The sequence below is a fragment of the Oryctolagus cuniculus genome, chromosome 5, assembly GCF_964237555.1.
Source record: "Oryctolagus cuniculus chromosome 5, mOryCun1.1, whole genome shotgun sequence".
Lineage (NCBI taxonomy): Eukaryota > Metazoa > Chordata > Mammalia > Lagomorpha > Leporidae > Oryctolagus > Oryctolagus cuniculus.
Window position 1 is genome coordinate 110,718,275 of NC_091436.1, and position 18,397 is coordinate 110,736,671.

General features: G+C 37.7%; 1 protein-coding gene across 13 annotated transcripts in view; it reads left to right on the plus strand.

Moving 5' to 3' along the window:
* Positions 1–18,397, plus strand: part of KHDRBS2 (KH RNA binding domain containing, signal transduction associated 2) — a 702,022-nt gene that overhangs the window by 338,772 nt on the left and 344,853 nt on the right. For all 13 annotated transcript variants that reach the window (XR_011388994.1, XR_011388992.1, XR_011388993.1 and 10 more), the window contains exon 4: positions 815–961. Coding sequence is in view for 2 of the 13 variants with exons in the window: in XM_070074657.1 (XP_069930758.1) it covers positions 815–961 (147 nt within the window). In the remaining 11 variants the exon portion in view is untranslated. The remainder of the gene's footprint in view (positions 1–814; positions 962–18,397) is intronic.

Here is an 18,397-nt window from a genome sequence, read left to right on the forward strand (position 1 = left end):
GTGGTTGCAATTGATGTGTATAAAATACTTCCCACACATGATCAAAAGATATGGGCCATTGTACTGAGTTGCTCTGCATCTGAACTGAATTAATGAGGCTTCAATAACGGCTTGGGCATAGTAGTATGAAAAATCTCATCCAATAGGAATGTATTGTTGGTGAAGCAGGAGCTGTGGAACTCAAAAAGAATTGAAATCAGCACGAAGCTTCACTGCCATCCGTTTAACATACCCTTGTTGAACAAAATAAAGCAGAAAATTATAGAAACACTGAGAATATAAAGCTTGATGATAACCTGCAATGGTGGAAACATAGGCTGGGAGACAAGCTTTGGTTTTACCTACCCTAGCTTTCTTTTCATCATGAACAAGCACCATGCACCACTAAAATGCAGCTAGAAAGTTCTGATTTCTTAAACAATGTGGTGATAATCATTTGCTTCTCATCTGCAGAATACTACATATCAGATACAAAAATAACAAAATAAATCCTTTTTTCCCCAGAATGTACTGATGTACACAAAGAGTTAATGGCATTTGTGTGACTGATTTTTAGGGGTTTAGAATTATTCATTTAGCTGATTAAAATCTGTTGTAGATGATAATTATGCTAGGTTCTTTTTGTAATCATTCAATCTCTCAAATACGATTTTGAAATCTTTAAATGGCTTGTAGCAGATTTTTATTTCTCAACGGGTTTCTTTCTACTTATGGAAAATTATCTAAGATTATGCCTTTTTGTCATATTGCCAGTAAATGCCAAATCAATGCAAAAGGAATAGATTTGTATTTCTAAAAATAACCTCTTTCACAGGAAGAAGAACTAAGGAAGAGTGGGGAAGCCAAATATGCCCACTTGAGTGATGAACTTCATGTATTAATTGAAGTGTTTGCACCACCTGGGGAAGCTTACTCACGAATGAGTCACGCGTTGGAAGAGATTAAAAAATTCCTGGTTCCTGTAAGTGTTTTTCATTTTTTACAGAGATATTTGTCATAAGTTTCTTTTTAAAATGTCTTTGATCTTCCCAAACTTTTTAGAAGGAAGCATATTGCAAAGTAATTATCAATCCATAGTGTTTATGTAAAGCTAAAATAAAATAGGATTTAAGAAATACTTAGCAGAACACCTTGCCTGTGGTCACATAGTGATGGTCTCACAGCAGTACTGTATTTCTCGTTAGTATACTACATGCAATCCAGGTACAAGTTCATAGCCAGTAAGAACAAAAAAAGCATATAAACACACATATATAACTGAAGTTGTATTAATTTTTATTTCTTAATCATTGACATGTGCTATTGGTAATTATGGTTAATAGAGAAAGCATTTGCAGGTTTGGTGAAAGGGGAGAGGTTAGATATGTAATATTTATAATCAGGTAATTGTATTTTTAAGCATTTATTTATTTATATGAAAGATGGGAGAGGCAGAGAGAGAGAAGTCTTCCTTCTGCTGATTCACTCCCCAAATGGCCGCACTGGCTGGAACTGGGTGGATCTGAAGCAAGGGGCCATGAGCTTCTTCTGGGTTTCCCACATGGGCACAGGTGGCCCAAGCACTTGGGCCATCTTCTGCTGCTTTCCCATGCACAGCAACAGGGAGATAGATGGGAAGTGGAGCAGCCAGAACTTGAACTGGCGCCTATATGGGATGCTGGTGCTTAGATGGCAGCCTTTTTTTTTTGCACAGGCAGAGTTAGACGGTGAGAGAGAGAGAGAGAGAGAGAGAGGTCTTCCTTTTTCTGTTGGTTCACCCCCCAAGTGACCGCTACGGCTGGTGCGTTGTGGCTAGCATGCTGCACCAATCTGAAGTCAGGAGCCAGGCGCTTCCTCCTGCGGGTGCAGGGCCCAAGCACTTGGAAGAGGAGCAACTGGGACAGAACCAGTGCCCCAACCAGGACTAGAACCCGGGGTGCCGGTGCTGCAGGTGGATGATTAACCTAGTGAGCCGCGATGCCGGCCCTAGATGGCAACTTAACCAGCTATACCACAGACAGGCATTTGTGAATTTCAAGTGAAAATTAGAAAAACACAAACAGTTCTGCACTCTGTGAGAGCAACAGAGAGTGTTCTTTTTAAAAATATTTTATTTATTTATTTGAGAGGTAGAGTTACAGACAGTGAGAGGGAGAGACAGAAAGAAAAGTCTTCCATCCGCCATCCACTAGTTCACTCCCCAAATGGCCACAACTGTTGGAGCTGCACCAATCCAAAGCCAGGAGCCAGAGCTTCTTCCAGGTCTCCCACTCAGGTGCAGGGGCCCAAAAACTTGGGTTATCTTCTACTGCTTTCCCAGGCCACAGCAGAGAGCTTGACCTGAAGCGAAGCAGCCAGGACTAGAACTGGGGCCCATATGAGATGCTGTCGCCGCAGGAGGAGGCTTAACCTACTGCACCACAGTGGCGGCCCCAAGAGAGTTCATTTAGAAAGGCAGTAAATTCAGGGTTTCTGTTGGAGTAGAATTCTCCACTGACCTCTTAAGAAATAGAGGAAGGTTAAATAAATGAAGCTTTCCAAAATTTGACAGTTTAACATTTCTATGAAGAGGTTGTTGAAATACAAATCTTGGCATCAGGTTTAGAGCTTGGAAAAAGATAACGAGAAAAGAATGCAGAGTTAAGTTTTCTGGAGGCTCTGAGCAGAAGTTTTCATCAGAATCAGAGGGAACAGCTAAGATTAATCTACCAAATGCAGGTGTAGATTTCTAAACTAAGCAATAAACTCTGAGGAAATGGTGGGTAAGATTCATTGATTTTTAGTGATTTTGAGAATGGGGAAAGAAAAAAAAATCCAGAATGCAAAGGCATCAAGGTGTAGCCACAATCTATTCACATGTCCGGTTTAAAAATAATTTCTGTCAGAACAAGGTTATACAATAATCCCCTGCCTTTCTGAATATTTCTTAATTTCATATTCACATAGGATTTCTTTACAATTTATTATCTGGAGCTCAACTGAAAACCTCCCTAAATAGACCTCTTATTTCTAAAGAATTATAGTGCTATATTCTCTTTTCCTTTTGCCCCAAAGCTAAATGTCTAGTGTTAAATTGATCAAGGATTTTACTTTATTTAGCTCAGACAAGACCCCTGGTGATACACATAGGGTTCAGCATGGCTAGGACGACTTGCTTTGCTGACTCATTTCATGATTACAGATACATCATTTACATTCTTGGAGCTTCAGCTTAATCATCTTTAAAATGAGGATAATTATAATTGGCTGACCTCTATCACAGCTATTGTGAATATTTAATGAAGTAGTGCATAAGAAAGGACTTAGACAGTTGTAAAGCACTATATAAATGAATGCTTTTAACCTATTTTATTATAATAGATACAAAGATCTAAGAATGACTTTGTGAAGTACATGATAGAATATTACTACAAATATATTCAATCTAAGCTATAGTCTATATTGATCTTCCTTTATTATCAATATCAATAATATATCTCAACTGCCCACTTTGTAGATATTCATGATATGTATAATCATTTCAGGTAAGTCTTCTCCAGTGAAATATATATACATCAGAGGGGGCTGGCAGTGACTTTTAGTCAACACTATATTCAATCATTTACCATCATGCCTGACATGATACATTTTGGTTCAACAGTCTGACTGGTGGTGTGGCCCACTAAATGGAATCAGGAGTCATGTCAAGGGCTAAAATAGCCATCTGGGGTACATTTGTATAACCTACAGATAAGATGCTCCATACATACAGACCCAGATGAAGAGGGGAAATTTTATTTTGCCGTGTGCGGGCTGTACCTACCTATATGTGTACGTTCATTTCTGTACTGTTCAATTCCAGTTCTTGAGATGTGCTGAATTTTGTTCTTCCAACACTCCAGGCTCACTGTTCACTAAAGGCCTTTGAAAATTCTTCTGTAAAATGCTGCCTTGTTTGTCTCCTTGTAATTTGGGTATCAGCTCAGATGTTACCTTTGTAGGAAATTATTCCTCAACTACTCAATCTAAAGTAACTCTCCATTATTTTCTATCATAGAAGCCTACTCTATGTTTTCACAATTGCACTGACCACCTTGTCAGTCAATTCGTTTCCCTTTATGTCTTAGCCCTCTTTTCTTATGAACTGTCTTTGTAGATCTTATCACCTTCATTTATACTACAGATATTTTACTTATTTGTCTACTGTTGATCTCCCTGCTAAAATATAAATGCTACAAAGGCTATTCTGATATCTCCCTCCAGGTTGTATTAGTAAATTTTGCTGTCAACCAAAGTCCTGCCATTTGGAAAATGTTCCCTAATATTCCCTATTTGCTGTGCTTTCCTCAGTCTCAAGCAAAGGGTGGTATCTTGTCTACCCCAGACATCACAGAAACCACAAGGGGCAAACATTAACTGCCAGTATTTTATCATATGAAATCAGTTGGTGACTCAGATTTGGTTTTTTGACATTTGATATTAAATCCACAGAAATGCTAAGCTATCTGTATATTAACATTTACAAGTGGTGAGGAATAACAGAAAATGAGAGGTATGCTAGAATAACAAAGGGGCCAACGTCGTGCAGGGACCCTGACTTTCTGCTGACATCTTGTTCCTCTGCAAAGCAGAGTGACCTGCTGGTGTTGCAGGTGAGGCTTTTCCTGCTACACCACAGCGCTGGCCCCATTGGAAGACTTCTTCTTCTCCTCTTTACATAGTTCAGAGACCACAAAACTCCTTTCCTCTGAGCATTGTCACAATCTCAGAATCTTCCCAGATAAACTGTACTGCACAACACTGTGATAACACATAGTAGTAATAATATATTATTATAGTGTATTAGCAGAGCTGAAAAAGTATTTGTTATGTCTTAAGTCTCTAATTATCATCTCTAAAGATTTGTTTGCATAATTTAAAGAAAACATATTTTACTTCTATGTCTCATACTGTAAATTTTGTGTGTGTGGGTGTGTGTATCATTTACTAGTCTCACATATAAAACATGAAATCAGTAATACAGAAAAAAAAAACATGCATCATTTCAGGTTATTTCTTTGCAGTATAAGATTGGATGTGTGTCTTGGTGATGTTTTTGATTCTTGATGTAGGGAAATAAGAGCATGTAAGTTCATTTCAAGTGTGAGATATTTTAAGCCCATGTAGGAATTACCAAGAATTTCACAAAAGTAATTTTTTTCTTCTTTATGGTAAAAGCAAATGGCCAACATTCTTGCTCTGTCTTCTTCAAAGACTATAATCCTAGCTCTGAAATTGGAAAATGTCTCTGATTACTAATAGCAGTATCACAGGAAAGTAGGTAGATGTGAGGAAATAGAAAAAGAAAGTAGGTATTTTTGGTCTAGGAGATGGAAAAAATCTAGGCTTTAATGCACTGAAAATTTTAAAGAGTTTTAAAAGATTATAAATATAAAAATGTGTTCCTGAATTTGTGTTATAATTTGATAAAAAAGTGAAAATTCAATCAGTCTTTTATGAAAGTGAGTAAGAAAAATAATATATCAAGCAAAAACTCATCAGCCAGCCTGAGTAACATTAACAAAAAGCAGAACTGAAAATCTGGAGAATGGAAAGTGCATTTGGCTGGCTGATGACATTTTTAGTTCAACAAGTATAGCAACGATATCCTACAAGCTAGAGAATGATCAGTAAAAGAGGTAAAAAAGGAAAGTGCAATGCCTCTAGAGAAGCAGAATCCATAATCTCTGTATTACCCCTTTATGTCGTCAAGAGTTTCCCCTTATTGCTATATTCAAAACCTATTAATTTCCTCTTCTTTCTTGTAATTAACCATATTTTAATAGTGTGGTAGCTAATGGAAGTGGCACAAAGCCACATTGTCCATAAAAATGTTTCTTATATTGCTTTATCACTATGATCATTGTCTGATTTTATCTGGAGAAATTTATAATTATCTAATATTGAGTATTTTTGTGTGATAAGTTATAATAAATAATATAGGTTCATGATTTAGAATTAAAAGCATGATTAGTTCTTATATGGAACTACTTTGTTACTTCTAATTGATTGGCATAACCTGAAAAAGAATCAGGGTATAACTATTTGAGTGTGACTTTATACAAACCCTAATGTAAGTGTATTCTTACTCCCAGTCAATACAGATAATCAAAAGCTCACTGAATTGTGATGTCGGCAATTTATGAATGTAGAATTATGGTGTGATAATCTGCTTTCAATTTTAAGAAGCGATATATCTCTAATTATCACTAGTTTCATTTGATGTTACATTTCTGACATCTCCAAGACCACTCTTGACATAAGCTTTTTTTGCTTTTTAGGTAACCAGCATCATTTTCTTACTCTAACAACATCTTTTTTTAAGAGTTATTTATTTATCTGAACGTCAGAGTTACACAGTGAGAGGAGAGGCAGAGAGAGAAAGGCCTTCCATCCGAATGTTCACTCCCCAATTGGCTGCAATGGCTGGAACTGCGCCAGTCCGAAGCCAGGAGCCAGGAGCTTCTTCCAGGTCTCCCACACAGTGGCAGGGGCCCAAGGACTTGGGCCATCTTCTACTGCTTTCCCAGGCCATAGCAGAGAGCTGGATCAGAAGAGGAGTAGCCAGGACTAGAACTGGTGCCCATACAGGATGCTGGTGCTTCAGGCCAGGGTGTTAACCTGCTGCGCCACAGTGCCGGCCCCTCTAACAGCATCTTAATTTTGTCTTGATGAGTTACTTCTTCCCTATCAACTGGCATTATAATCAAATGACCGCTTTTGCAATACCATGTAGTCCTTAATCTTAAGGTTTAGCTGCATTCATAAAAATGTGATCTGTGCGGTCAAAGATCTGTAGTTGCTAATAATATAGCTTTGATCTCCAACATAAGAATCTCACCTCTTTTTTTCAAATTTTAGTATAAGAGAAGTCTTAAAGCATCAGATACAACTTTTATTTTATAGTAAAAGCATTTACTAAATGTTAATTCTGTAGATAGGTTTATAATAAATACCTGAAAATTATCTTTATAGATGGAAGCAGCTCACAAAGATTCACAATTACTGACAAATATGATACAAAAGAGGAAAAAAGAAAAGTATCTGGGGCCGGCTCTGTGGCACAGTAGGTTAATCCTCCTCTGCGGCGCCGGCATCACATGTGGGCCCCAGTTCTACTCCCGGCTGCTCCTCTTCCAATCTAGCTCTCTGCTATGGCCTGGGAAAGCAGTAGAAGATGGCCCAAGTCCTTGGACCCCTGCACCCACGTGGGAGACCTGGGAGAAGCTCCTGGCTCCTGGCTTCGGATCAGCACAGCTCTGGCCGTTGCAGCCATTTGGGGAGTGAATCAGTGGACAGAAGACCTTTCTCTCTGTTTCTCCCTCTCACTGAACTCTACCTCTCAAATAAATATATAAATAAAATCTTAAAAAAAGAAAAATATCTAAAAAATCAAAATCTATTAAAGTGTATACCTTTTAACTGAGTAAAGAATTATAAATAAGTAAAATAATTTACACTAATGCATCAGATGAGCACCAAATACATACCAGTCATATTCTGGGACTTTGTGTTGCATCAGCCACTTACCTTGTAAAACCTAGGAAAGAGAAAACAATTTTCAAAGTGTGAAAGATAGAAATTCAGGCTGGTGTTGGGGTTTAGCAGAAGCACCCCATATGGGCACCAGTTTGTGTCCCATCTGCTTCACTTCTTATCCAGCTCCCTGCTAATGGCCTGGGAAAAGCAGCAGAAGATGGCCTAAGTGTTTGGGCCCCTGCCACTTATATCAGAGAACTGGAAGAAGCTTCTGGCTCTTGGATTTGGCCTGTCCCAACACTGGCCACTGCAGCCATAAGGAGAGTTCACCAGTGGATGGAAGATTCTCTCTCTCTCTCTCTCTCTCTCTCTCTCTCTCTCTATATATATATATATATATGTGACTATGACTTTCAAAATAAATCAATATTATTTTTTAGAAAAGCAAAAAATATAAAAAATATTAAGAGATTTTGCTAATAGAGATCAGATTGCATAAAAGTCTTGATGGGTTGATAGTATAGGCAACACTGACCAAACAGAAATTGGTATCTCTAGGGTCAAGAAAAATCAATTTATGTCAAAAAAAAATCTACCATGAAACAAAGGTAAGATATCTAATGAGAGAGGGAGAGGGAGAAGGAGAAGGGAGGGAAAGAGGGAGGGAGGCAGAGAGAGAGAGAAATTGATTAGCTTTTTGAAGATATATAGTCACAGGCTCTATAACACATTGAAAATTCAAAGCTGCAAAAGAAAAACTTGCTCTGTTCTTTTTAATAGCATATTCTAAAACTGATTTTTTAAAATATTTATCAATTAATTCATTTGAAAGGCAGAGGTACAGAAAGGCATAGGCAAAGAGAGACAAAGAGGTCTTCCATCCACTGGTTCACTCCCCAAATGGCCGCAATGGCTGGAGCTGTGCATATACAAAGCCAGGAGCCAGGAACTTCTTCCAGGTCTCCCATGTGGGTGCAGAGAACCAAGGACTTGGGTCATCTTCTACTGATTTCCCAAGCAATAGCAGAGAGCTGGCTTGAAGTAGAGCAGCTGGACTTGAACTGGCACCCATATGGAATGCTGGCACTGCAGGCAGTGGCTTTACCCACTATGCCACAGCGCCAGCACCTAAAACACAATATTTTTGCAAAATTGTATATTCCAGAAATGTGTCTTCAACTTCTGTTTTAGCAATTCTTTACTTTTTAAATAGCTAAATTTATAGCAAAACACGATAGACTATAAGCTTATTTTAATTTCTCTTCCCTGGTTAACTACTTTCATTTTACTACTTTGAAATTCTTTTTCAACAAACTACAATTTTGAAAAAGATATTTGATTATTCTAGACAGCATTTAAACTAGATATATATATATATATATATATAGATAGATAAAGCATAGAAAAATCTATTTTTTCATACTATCTATTTTTCCTGAACTCTGTCTCACTGTCTAACTCTGTCAGGCAGAGAGAGAGAAATTGATTAGCTTCTTGAAGATATATAGTCACAGGCTCTATAATACATTGAAAATTCAAAGCTGCAAAAGAAAAACTCTGTTCTTTGTAATAGCATATTCTAAAACTGATTTTTTTTTAAAGATTTGGCCGGCACTGCGGCTCACTAGGCTAATCCTCTGCCTGCGGCGCTGGCACACTGGGTTCTAGTCCCAGTCGGGGCGCCGGATTCTGTCCTGGTTGCCCCTCTTCCAGGCCAGCTCTCTGCTGTGGTCCGGGAGTGCAGTGGAGGATGGCCCAAGTGCTTGGGCCCTGCACCCCATGGGAGACCAGGAGAAGTACCTGGCTCCTGCCATCAGATCAGCGCGGTGCGCCCATTACAGTGTGTAGGCTGCGGCGGCCATTGGAGGGTGAACCAATGGCAAAGGAAGACCTTTCTCTCTGTCTCTCTTACTGTCCACTCTGCCTTTCAAAAAGATAAATAAATAAAAAATAAAAAGATTTATCAATCAATTTATTTGAAAGGCAGAGGTACAAAAAAGCATAGGCAAAGGGAGACAAAGAGGTCTTCCATCCACTGGTTCACTCACCAAATGGCTGCAATGGCTGGAGCTGTGCATTTACAAAACTATAGAGAGCGAGCGAGAAAGGTCTTCTTTCTGTTCGTTCAACCCCCCAAATGGCTGCCACGGCCGGCGTGCTGCGCTGATCCGAAGCCAGGAGCCAGGTGCTTCCTCCTGGTCTTCCATGGGCTTCAGGGCCCAAGCACTCGGGCCATCCTCCACTGCACACCCGGGCAATAGCAGAGAGCTGGCCTGGAAGACGGGCAACCGGGACAGAATCCGGCGCCCCAACCGGGACTAGAACCCAGGGTGCCAGCGCCGTAGGCAGGGGATTAGCCTAGCGAGCCACGGCTCCAACCCCTGAACTTTTTAAAGACCACCTCGTATACAAGGATTTAAAATTTTGGCCAGAAATAAACTTAGCATTTGATTCTATTTTCCTCAACCTTTTTGAAATACCTTCATATATACATACAAGTACATTCATTAGTAACTGAGTATTTTCAAACACACAATTTCAGGAAACAGCCACAAAATTGCTCCATATATTTTAATTATGATTCCTTTATTATATTTTATTTTATTTGAGGCAAAAAATTTCATGTATTTAATATATACAAATTTAGGAAACATTGTGATTTTCCCACACTATCCTCCCTCGTGTCCATGCTTCCACCCTTCCTCTTCCTCCTTCTCTTACTCCCTGTCTTAATTTTTATAATTATCTACTTTCAGTTTACTTTATACTCTTAAAATTAACACTACACTAAGTAAAGAGTTCAACAAATAGTATATATCTTTTAAAAAATCATTCCTCAACAGAACAAAGGCTGTAAATAATCATTGGATCTCAAAATGTCAATTTCATTCCTATACGTTACATTTTAAGTACTGTATTAGTTACCACAGATAAAGGAAAAATATGATATTTGTCTTTTGGGAACTGGCTTATTTCACTAAGTACAATGGTTTCCAGTTGCATCTATTTCTTTGCAAAAGATGGGGTTTCATTCTTTTTTATGGCTGAGTAGTATTCCATAAAGTATATATACCATAATTTCTTCATCCACACTTCATCTGGGTTGATTCCATATCTTAGTTATTGTGAACTGAGCTGCAATAAACATGGGGGTACAGATCATTCTTTCATATGCTGACTTCATTTCTCTGGGGTAAAATCCCAGGAGTGGAATGGCTGGGTAATATGGTAGATCTATTTTCAGCTTTCCAGCAGTGGATTAGGGTAACTTTTTCCCCACATTTTGACAGTGTTTATTTTTTGTTGATTTTGAAGTTGAAACAAAATGAGAGCCATTTTAACTGGGGTGAGGTGAAACCTCATTGTGGCTTCGATTTGCATTTATTTCCCTCACGGCTAGTAATGAACATTTTCTCTGTGTCTGTAGACCATTTGAATTTCCTCTTTTATAAAATGACTGTTCAAGTCCTTTGCCCATTTCTAAACTGGACTACTTGCTTTGTTGCTTTTGAGTTTCTTGAGCTCTTTATAGATTCTGGATATTGATCCTGTATCCGTTGCATAGTTTGCAAATGTTTTCTTCCATTCTGTTGGTTGCCTCTTCACTTTGCTGTGTATTTCCTTTGCAGTACAGAAGCTTCTCAGCTTGATGTAATCCCATTTGTCAATTTTGACTTTGATTGCCTGTGCTTCTGAGGTGTTTTCCAAGAAGTTTTGACTATGTCATTATCTTTTAAAATTTCCCTAATGTTCTCCTCTAGTAATTTGATGGTGTCAGGTCATAGATTTAGATCCTTGATCCACTTTGAGTTGATTTATGTATAATGTGTAAGGTAAGGGTCTTGTTTCATGCTTCTACATGTGGAGATCCAATTTTCCCAACACCATTTGTGAAAATGACTGTCCTTTCTCCAAGGATTGAATTCCACTCCTTTGTCAAAGATTAGTTGGTTATAGATGCATGGATTGATTTTTGGAGTTTCTATTCTGTTGCATTGGTCTATCCATTTGTTTTTGTTCCAGTACCAGACTATTTTTATTATAACTGCCCTGTTGTATGCCTTTAAATCTGGTATTGTGGTATCTCTGCCTTTGTTTTTGTTTTATAAGTTTACTTTAGCTATTTGTGGTCTTTTGTGTTTCCATATTAATTTTACCATCAGTTGTTCTAAATCCTAGAAGAATGTCCTTGGTATTTTGATAGTTATTATTGCCTTGAATCTGTAAATAGCTTTTGGTTTTATGGATATTTTGTTGATATTAATTCTTCCAATCTATGAACATCGAATATTTTTTCCATTTTTTGTGTCTTCTATTTCTTGTTTTTATGTTTTGTAATTTTTGTCATAGAGATCTTTCACCTCCTTGGTTAAATGTATTCAAGGTATTTAATTTTTTGTAGTTACTGCGAATGGAATTGATCTTAAAAATTCTTTCTCAGTCATCACATTGTGTATTTAAAGATTATCAATTTTTGTGTGTTAATTTTATATCATGCCACTTTATCAAATTCTTTATGAGTTCCAGTAGTCTTTTAGTGGAATATTGTGGTTCCTCTCTATATAGAATCATGTCATCTACAAATAGTGATAGTGTGACTTCCTTCTTTCCAATTTGTATCCCTTTGATTTCTTTTTCTTTCCTAATGGCTCTAGCTAAAACTTCCAGGACTATATTGAATAGCAATGGTGAGAGTAGGCATCCTTGTCTGATTCTGGATATTAGTGGAAATGTTTCCAATGTTTCCCCAGTAAATAAGATGCAGCCTGTGGGTTTGTCAAAATTGCCATGATTGTGTTGAGGAATGTTCCTTCAATACCTAATTTGTTCAAGGTTTTAACAGGAAAGTATATTGTATTTTATCAAATGCTTTCTCTGCGTCTATTGAGATAATCATATGGTTTTTATTCTTCAGTTTGTAAATGTGGTATATCACATTTATTGATTTGCAAATGTAGGACCATCCTTGCATACCTGAGATAAATCCCACTTTGGGTGAATAATATTTCTGAAGTGTGCTTGAATTCAATTAGCTTGTATTTTGTTGAGGATTTTTCCATCTGTGTTCATCAAAGCTGTTGGTCTTTAGTTCTCTTCCTTTGTTGGGTTAGCTTATTTCACTTAATATAGTGAACCTGGGATCCATCATTTTGCTGCAAATGTCAGGATACTATGTTTTTTTAATGGCTGAATGGTATTCTGTTGTGGACATATACCACAGTTTATTTATCCATCCATCTACATATTGTTAGAACCTTTTGTTCATTTCATATCTTGATTAATGTGAATTGTGCTGCACTGATTATAGGAGTGGCTATATTGTGTTGGTATGCTAATTTCATTTCTTTTATATTTCTAACATGAAGTAGGGATATCAGAATGAGTAGAACTGTCTTTAATTTTCTGAAAAACCTCTATACTTTTCTCCATGTTTGCTGTACTAATTTGCACTCACATCAACAATGTGGGTAGAAGTCCCTGGTCTCCATTTCCTCACCAGTATTTGTTATTTTTTGCTTTTTTGATAATAGCCGTTCTAACTATAGTGAGAGGATATTGCATTGTGGTTTTAACCTCCATTTCCCTGAAGGTTAGTATAAACATGTTTTCATATATTTATTGGCCATTTGCATTTCTTCTGTGAACTATCTGCTCAGATCCTCTGCCATTTCATAAAAGATTGGTTTGCTTTTGTATTTCTGAATTCTTTGAGTTCCTTTTATGTTCTGGAGATTAATCCTTTGTCAAAGAAATTAAATATTTTAAAGGAAATATACGAACATCTACCTATGTAAATTCTAGGCACACAAGTGTTTGTATATGTTTTGTAGAGATATAGTGAAGCTAATATCCACAAATATCAATAAATACCTCTTCTGTATGACAGTAATATGAAAAATTTATTTGCAAATTTAGTCATTCACTTAAGTGATAAATATGCCAATAAATCTATTCTTTGGCATTAATAGACAATTCTAAGGAGTACATTAATATGTTTTTCAGTAAGAGAAATTGAAATAATAAGAGCTTATTTCTTCTCTGTTTTTTTTTGTAGATATTTTAGGGAAAAGACAATATCATTTATTTAGAATCTATGATCCTCTAGGCATTCTGATAGGTGTCTTGTAAACATCATCTTTTGTTACACTTACAGTCAGGGCAATTTTGTTACATAGATGAGGAGACTGAAGTTCAGCAAGACTTTGGGATAGCAAGATTGTGGAGTATGGCATGGCAAAGCATACCCAACTTTAAAGCACTGTGGTTTTCTCCAGTGGCAGAGTGTTTTCTGAAAGAAGAATATAGTGTCTAAGCATTGATATCTTTAGACATCTGTATTTATTTTTTCAACATCTTCATGTAATGACAAAGCTGTTGATAATGGTATAAACTGGATTTGAATAAAAGATGAAAAATATCACTTTTAAAAACATTTTTCTAATCTATTTGGTGATAAAATATCTATAATTACTAGAGAGTAACAGTTATTACCATTGTAAGAATGCTGAGGTTATGTGGTGATTTTCAAAGTCTGTATTCATATCCTGATGTTCTGCAGAAACATACCTTATTGGTTATCTCCTTCCTATTTTGTTTGTTGTTCCTTTCAGTATTCCATTTGAAATGTCAGAAAGAAGAGAGGAGGAGTTAAATGTGTCTATAATTTAATTAATGAAAGTATTTAATAATCAAGAACATATTATGGCATGTAAGAAAAAGTAAAAGTAAAAACATGTAGTGGGCTGAAAGTGAATCAGAGAAATCTGATTTTTGCTGTTGCTTCTTTTAATAGGTATTTAAGTTCTGAAAAAAGTGAATACATAACATGATAAGATTGTTTAAAGTGAGTATGAAAGAGACTGAAAATAGTTATTTTTAACTAACCACCTTTTCACTATATTTATGCACAGAAGAGTTTCCTCCAAATGACCCAATCAAATAATGTGAGATAGAAATGATGAATTATTGATGTATGATGAGGGTAATCATGCCATTTCTGATTAATCAATCACCAGCACTATATGCTACCATATATGTATAAAGAAAGTGATCACTTAGAATATCTCTGTTTACATAGGGAGTGAATTGTAATTTCAGAAAACCTGTTTATTCCTGACATTCCTTATGAGCTTTGCTTGTTCAGTTTTTTTTCATTTTCTTTGTTCTGGAGTGTAGAATTTTAAGACTTATTTGCTGTAATATGGAAACCTTAGTTTCTCTCATATAAGAACGATAGCATTTGAAGGGACTGTGTGATTTGTTTCTTTCTTTTTTCAAAGATTTGTTTACTTGCTTGAAAGGCAGAGTTGCAGAGGCAGTGAGAGACTGACGTCTTCCATCCACTGGTTCATTCCCCAAATGGGCACAGTGGCCGGAGATGAGCAGATCTGAGGCCAGGAGCCTTGAGCTTCTTCCAGGTCTTCCACGTGGGTACAGGGGCCCAAGGACCTGGGGCATCTTCTGCTACTTTCCCAGTCCATAGCAGAGAAATGGATCAGAAGTGGAGCAGCCAGGACTTGAACTGGCACCCATATGTGATGCTGGCGCTGCAGGCAGCGGCTTGAACTGCTATGCCACAAAGTCAGCCCCATGTGTGATTTCATTCAACTACATCTCTCATCTAGGATTCCACATTCTCCAACTAGAACTTGTCTTTGTTTAGTTCAAAATAATTCTTTTAAAGATTTATTTTATTTATTTGAAAGATTGAGTTATAAAGAGAGGTAGAGAGAGAGAGAGAGCGGTCTTCCATCTGCTGGTTCACTCCCCAATGGCTGTAATAGCCAGAGCTGGACCAGGCTGAAGCCAGGAGCCAGGAGCTTCTTCCAGGTCTCCCACGTGGGTGCAATGGCCCAAGGACTTGGGCCATCTTCCACTGCTTTCCCAGGCCATAGCAGAGAGCTTGATCAGAAGAGGAACAACCCGGGTTAGTACCAGTGCCCATATGGGATGCCAGCACTTCATGCCAGGGCTTTAACCCACTGAACCACAGCACAGGCCCCTAAAATAGATTTTGAGTGCAGAGATATTTATAATAATTTTACCCAACTTTCTGGGTCTTTTCTGTTACTCAATGCACACTGAAGGGATGGAAAACATTGTCTGTTATTAGCACCTTTTACCCATCTTCTGCTCTTTGCTGCCTTTTTTCAAACTATTTTTTATTTGAGAAACTCTGAAAATATCATTTATAAGCTAGGATAAACATCAGAATAAGAGGAGAACCCTTCTAAAAGTGTAAAAAGAACCTCCTACGAGTAAAAGGCACATAAAGATTGTTCTTAATGCCATAAACAGACAAACTCTAAAGGATATGAGTGAAATTGACATCTTGAGATTTGCTTATTATTTATAGCCCTTGTCAATACTGCTGAGAAATAGTGATCTTCCTAGTGTCTACTTGTTGAATTCTTTATTTAGTATAGGATTAAACCTGTGATTATAAATAAATTGAAAGCATGTTATCACAAAAATTAAAAGAAAAACAAAAGAGGGAGGGAAGATGGGAAGTCTCTTTATGTGCTTAACATTGCATATATGAAATATATGAAATCTGTTCTTTTTATATACATAAATAAATAGATGGATAGACAGATAAAAAAGTTTCTGCTAAAATAGTCCTCAGCAAAGTACAGACATCATCTTCACCCAGACATATTTTTAAGTGGATCACTGACCCAATGTGGTAACAGTATTCTTCATTTTGAAGAAGTGCACTGAAACGTTAGGATTAACAACTTGTACTGTACCTAGCAACTTTGTGATACAAGAAAGGTGACTTTCTTGCTATGATTTACATGCCTTAACCAAAATAGGGAAAAACATAAATCATCTTGATACAGATGTTATCATCCTTAGGTTCTATGAACAGATAATCTTGTTTGCAGACTTCATTATTTAAATATACTATTATTGTGGCATTAAGTCAAATCTACTTTAAACATTTCCTATGTAACAGTTGTTATCCCTATGCTTCTATGAACATTTTTATTCAATTGTAGAGTAGCTGGATTTGATGCCTGGGTTCTGGCTCCTGACTCTAGTTCCTTGTTAATAAATATTCAGGTGATTTCCATGTAGGCTAGAATAATTGGGGTCCTAACCACCCATGTAGGAGACCTACACTGAGTTTTTGGCACCTAGCTTTGGCCTAGTACTGAAGATCACCATAGGCATTTGGAGAATGAACTGGCAGATGAGATCTTTCTCTCTCTATCTACCTCTCAAATAAATAATTTAAATAAATAAGTATCAATGGTTGAGAAATAATACTTGAAATTACTTCATTCTTTGCCAATGCATTAAAGAATTTTTCAGAGGCATGATTTCCAAAGAAGATTGTTTGAAAGCCACTTTTTGAATCCAAATCTTCTTTTTTTAGGATTTATTTTATTTATTTGCAAAACAGTTAGAGAGAGAGGTAGAGGCAGAGATAGAGAGAGGTCTTCCATTCAATGGTTCACACCCCAAATTGTTGCAATGGCTGGAGCTGAGCCGATCCTTAGCCAGGAGACAGGAGCATCTTTTGGGCCTCCCACACGGATGCAGGGGCCCAAGGACCTGGGCCATCTTCTGCTGCTTTCCTAGGCACATTAGCAGGGAGCTGGATCAGAAGTGGAGCAGCAATGACTGAATTCTGCGCCCATGGTGGATGCCAGTACTGTAGGCCAGGCATTGACCAACTGTGCCACAGAACTAGCCCCAAACATCCTTCTACCAAGGAATATACTAAAAGTCCATTATGACTACCTGAAGTTCCTGAGAGCAGGTAACAAAAGATCCATGCAGATGCCTCCTTCTTAGGAAATTATCACAATCGGAAGGCCCAGATGCTGTAAGTCTCCCATATTAGATGAAAGAAGATTAAAAAAGATATTAACAGGTATGGCGATGTAACTAATATCTGGCACCTCCATTTTTAGAACATCACAACATGCCTATTTCTTGTTACTTAGAAAATTCTGTACTTACTATCATTCAGTAAGAATCTGCCAGTGTCATATTTAGTGACAAAGCAGGTGGTTTTCCCTGCGCATTCTTGGATACTCATTATTTCAATATCTTCGTATTTCTACCCTCTTTGGGGACCTCCTCTTTGTTTCCCCTTCCTTCCTTCCTTCCTTCCTTCCTTCCTTCCTTCCTTCCTTCCTTCCTTCCTTCCTTCCTTCCTTGACATGCAGAGTGGACAGGGAGAGAGAGAGAGAGAGAGGGCCTTTTGCAGTTGGTTCACCCTCCAATGGCCACCGCGGCTGGTGCGCTGCAGCCGGCGCATCGTGCTGATCCAAAGCCAGGAGCCAGGTGCTTCTCCTGGTCTCCCATGTGGGTGCAGGGCCCAAGCACTTGGGCCATCCTCCACTGCACTCCCTGGCCACAGCAGAGAGCTGGCCTGGAAGAGGGGCAACTGGGACAGAATCCGGCGCCCTGACCAGGACTAGAACCCGGTGTGCTGGCACCACAGGTGGAGGATTAGCCTATTGAGCTGCGGCACCGGCTTCCTTTTCTTATTTTCATGTCACAGATGCATTCTATACCCCTTGGCAAAGGTACTTTGCAGTTGTTCTAAATATAGATAAGGAATGTGTGACAGAACTATGGAAAGCTTAGAATCATGCAAATATGTTAAGACTTTACATTGCCAGACACTCTCAAAATACTCAATATGTCATCTCTAGAGGCAAGCTTTGCCTTCTTATACTGCAGTGGGGTCATTCTCAGTTAGCAATAATGTTTAATAGTAAAATGTATTAAAGTACATTTAGAGACTAGACTGAAAAATGGAAATATGGACTGAGACAATAATGAATATGTCATTGATTATCATCAGGAATGAAAAAGAATACCATCTGTCTGAAATTACCATTGTGGAGTTTCAGGGTCCTCTTACCTGGAGATAGTTATAGATTTAACTAGCATTCTGTTC